The sequence below is a fragment of the Anneissia japonica genome, unplaced genomic scaffold (genome assembly GCF_011630105.1).
Source record: "Anneissia japonica isolate Jap-2015-1 unplaced genomic scaffold, ASM1163010v1 scaffold287753_len344599_cov186, whole genome shotgun sequence".
In the NCBI taxonomy this organism is placed as follows: domain Eukaryota; kingdom Metazoa; phylum Echinodermata; class Crinoidea; order Comatulida; family Comatulidae; genus Anneissia; species Anneissia japonica.
The window spans coordinates 323,252-327,618 of record NW_022712461.1 but is presented as its reverse complement, the minus strand read 5'-3'; the positions used below and the strand labels follow the sequence as shown (position 1 = coordinate 327,618).

Below are 4,367 nucleotides of genomic sequence, written 5' to 3'. Positions count from 1 at the left end.
AGAGACAGTATATATATATATAAATTTTCTTTACAGGTGATGAGTTTAAACCTGATGAAGACGAGTTAGAATCAGATAATGAAAGCAGCGGTGTTGACGAGAATGATCTCTCTGAAAGTACAGTCGACTCAGATCCTGAGACACCAAAGGTATTTTTAACATTTCATATACAGTAATATCTCCCAATTCTGTGCCCCTCTGTCCGAACACGGTTCCTAAATGAGAAAATTCATAATTCAGAGAATTTGAATTTTCAGCATCTCGATGTGGTGAGGGTAGGCCTATGCTACAAAGTGCAGGGCTAGGTAGGCCCCAACAAAATAATACTTCACAGAAGCCAAAATTACCTGCGCTAACTGTGAAGTATTCATTTGAAGTGATTTCCGGAAGAAAATATCACCATATAATGCCCAGAATTAGTGTTATTATTCTTTTCATAAAGATTGCGAATTCATACGAAAAGCACCTCCAATAATAAAAAAAGTGAGATTTACTGTACAGTATGCCTGAATAAGCATGCACAGCTCTCGGCTAGAAACTATTGATATTTCTTGCTTGAAACTCTATAGGTTTGAATGTTTTCTCTGATGTAACAATTTAAATTATTTCTGAAGACTTTTAAATAATTTTAAAAGTGTTTTTGTAGTTGAAAACGATCATTTGTAATGACGTCATCGCCGCAAAGCCGCAAAGTCAGTTTGTAAAATTGAGAGTTCGTATATGAGAGGTTCGTAATTGGGAGATGTTACTGTACAACATAATAGATTAAAAATATTACATTTTGAAAATGTATTTTGTATTGACAGGACTTTTTATCAACCATCTTCAAAATTTTGTTTTCCTTGCCAGCGATGATAATATTTTTTTTCAATTCTTGATCGCATCTTTATGGTTAGCCAGGAAATATTCACAGCAGCAATTGTTACTAATTGTCTTTGCAGAAATCTTTAAAACGAAAAAGAAATAGCAAATCAACTGTATCGACGCCAGGTAACAGAGCAGTTAAGAGAAATTTTACGGAAGTGATAGGAGCACAAAAGACACCAACGGCAGTGAAGAGTTCGCCTTCTGTCAGCATGGCAACCAAGTCCAAACTCTCTTCATTCAAAGCTGTTGAGGTTGAGTTTTACATTTCTTTGTTTACAGAATGTTCTTGGAAAGTAAACATAAAAGTGAATATTGTTATGTATGTGCCATGTTACCATGCAATTATTTTATAGTTTGATTAGTGGAGTGTATGTATGTTTTTTATTTAGTTCTCCATTATTATTGTTTTGATTTTTAAGATTGTCTCTATCATTTTATTATTATTCAATATGCAACATGATGATGATTATCTGTTTCTTCTTTTCTTAAGGTTTCTTCCCCATCTGGGCCTCCAACAACAGAAGATAGAGAAACCAAATACCCACATCAAACCCTAGAATGGTTGAAAGATGGCAAGCGAAAGTAAGTAATTGGCCTTCCAAGGAGCATAACTCAGATGGTATACGATCATTTCAGCTGCCCAGCAGTAATTTGTGGTGTTCAGTGGTCGAGCGGTTAAGGCAGGGGCTCGCAACCTACAGCCATAGTATCAGCGCTGGTTCGAACGTCACACCTATGGCTCTGGAGGTGAAGCAAGTCTTCTCAGATAAAGATAAGGACTATAAACTGTAGGCCAAGTGTACATAATTGGCTCATGTGCACTACAATGAACCCAGTACATCTGTCGAGACGAGTGGGGGGAGGGTTACCCCGGTGTACTGGTCTATCTCTTTACACCTCTGCCCTCATCCAGTACAATATACATGGACAAATATACAGGTGGTCTGTACTAGAATGAAAAAAAAAAAATAGAAAACTAGGTCCCATCGGCCAAAAGCTAGTTACTAATTAAGTATTATACTAGGTAATCAAAATTAAACTGATATAAAAATACAACAAGAATAATTGACAAAACTTTACAAAAATATGAATTTTCTTAAATTTACAACTTATATTTTTATTACATCTTCATAGGCGATCAATCGAAACTCTAATATTTTATTACAGTTTAACTACTCTGAGCCTAGGCCTATTTTTTGGAGTGACAAGCCCAGTAGCCAAAATTATCAAACACCACTCGGATAGGGGTCGTACTCTATATTAATTGTCCTTGGCCTGATTTTATGTTTCATGCTTTTCAGAGATGCCAAGGGAGTGTTGCAAGGTGATCCAGACTACGACCCTTCCACTCTTCATGTTCCAAAATCTTTCCTTGATAAGTGTACACCTGTGAGTTTGTTATTCATTCATTCATTCTTTATTCAGCCAATAACGTGAACAAGTGGGTACAATACAATTAAAGGAAATTAAATACTAGAGACAATATATAACCTAAGTTGGCTAGGATGTGTGAAAAACACTCTGGCTCTCGGGCCTGTTAGTCCAGTCTTAGGATTATTTTAACATAGATATACAGACAGTAATTAAATTAAACAATAATATAAGTAAAATCAATTATAAAACAAAGCATAACAGTAAAGTAATATAAATAAAGTGATAAGATAATGATGACATGAAAATAAACAATTACAAAATAATGTAAATCAAAACTTTCATTTTGAAAAGCAAGCAAGTTATTACTTTTATTATTGTTAAATAAATATAGAAAATAATCATATGAACATTCTAGCACTGTTATAATTATTATTTAGTATCTACTAGTTTATATTGTGTTTATGATGTTACACAGCAAAGCTATTTATTTAGTGAATACTTACCTGGATGAACCATATTATACTTAGTTATTGATAACAATTTTATTGATTATATTTATAATTATTTTTAACAGTAGCAGTCTTGTAATGATGATTTCTTGGTATGGTGGAATAGAGGTTACATAGGCAGTTTAAACCTGAGTGACCATAAATAAAAGAAAGAACTGTATTGGAAGGGGTGTCACAAAAATTGGGTTTATAATAATGATATGAATGACCTCCTAATTTTCCAGGCAATGAGACAGTGGTGGGAAATGAAGTCCAAATACTTTGATTCTGTCATGTTTTTCAAGGTACGGTGTAGTATAAACCAAACTGCCTTAAATATGCTATAATATTAAGTTATTATTGTTATCTTTATCAGGGATTCTTCACTTTATTCACTTGTTTCTTAACTACTACTGTACAAACAAGTGCTGGGAACCAAGGAGGTCAAGGCCTGTTTTTAGGCTCCCGGACTAATCTTAAATATTTAATTAATCTTAAATAATAAAACTAATCTTAAATAACGAAAAAAGAAAAAAAAAACCTTCAGAAATTAGTCAAGAACAAGCAAAACAAAGTATGGTTAAATAGGCTGTCAGATGTTAAATAGCCAAGTCCTGATTAAAGAGGAATTTGGCTAAATACATTGTCTCAGTTTAAAAATTGGCCAAAAAACTTGTTAGTTGACACTATAAATTATGTTTCTATTTGACTAATCATTGGCTTTATCTTAGATAATAGTTTACCTCCATAATAACAAAATCATTTTTGTTAATGTTATCACTTATTCATAATTCTTTTATGTTTTTACAATTTGTGTTCTTTAATATATTTTTTTTTGTAGATGGGGAAGTTTTATGAATTATATCACACAGATGCAGACATTGGTGTCAAAGAATTAGGAATTGTTTACATGAAGGTATGATATAGACAGTATGATACTTATATATTTCCAAATATATTTTAGGAACCAAGTAGAAATTCATTTTTATGCTTAAAGATGCCCCTTCTACTTTTTTTTCTTTATTTTTAAAAATTGTTTTCAGGGTGGTGTAGCCCATTGCGGCTTCCCAGAGATTGCTTATGGACGGTACAGCGAAACACTGATACAGAAAGGATACCGTGTTCTTCGTGTTGAGCAGACGGAAACCCCAAGTGATATGCAGGAGCGGTGCCGTAAAAGTGAGTATCCTGTCATGTCAACCACTATAATTTTAATACAGGGATCCCATAACTTGCGGGAGTTTCCCGGAAATCGGAACCGCCTGCTGCACTCCCGCAAGCAAGCAAGCAAGAATCGCCTGGAAATTAACCCATCTCTGGGAATTTATAATTATTGCATGTTTTATATATTCGATTTTCTCAAGAAAGTTAGTGCCGATGGGTATCACTGTGTTCAGCAAAATAAAATTAAAACGTGTTAAGAAAGCTCATTAACCAGGTGAGTGGCGAATAAAAGGGCGTGAGGAGAGCTGGCCCGGGCCCACTAAATAATTCAAAATAATTTTTTTTAAATAGGGTGGAAAAGAAAATTATATTCAAATTTAAGTATGGTAGGGCCATTTTTGGCCATCTAGACCAGGTGCCACAATTAAATTTGTCTGCCTCAGCACGAACCATGGTGGGGCCGAGGTGCTGTAG

At 34.2% G+C, this 4,367-nt stretch overlaps 1 protein-coding gene across 1 annotated transcript in view; it reads left to right on the top strand.

The window, feature by feature from the left end:
* Positions 1 to 4,367, top strand: part of LOC117107808 (DNA mismatch repair protein Msh6-like) — a 21,928-nt gene that overhangs the window by 2,385 nt on the left and 15,176 nt on the right. Inside the window, 7 exon segments of the mRNA XM_033249588.1 lie at positions 37 to 149; positions 942 to 1,118; positions 1,358 to 1,449; positions 2,169 to 2,256; positions 2,975 to 3,034; positions 3,571 to 3,645; positions 3,773 to 3,908. Coding sequence (XP_033105479.1) covers positions 37 to 149; positions 942 to 1,118; positions 1,358 to 1,449; positions 2,169 to 2,256; positions 2,975 to 3,034; positions 3,571 to 3,645; positions 3,773 to 3,908 — 741 coding nt within the window.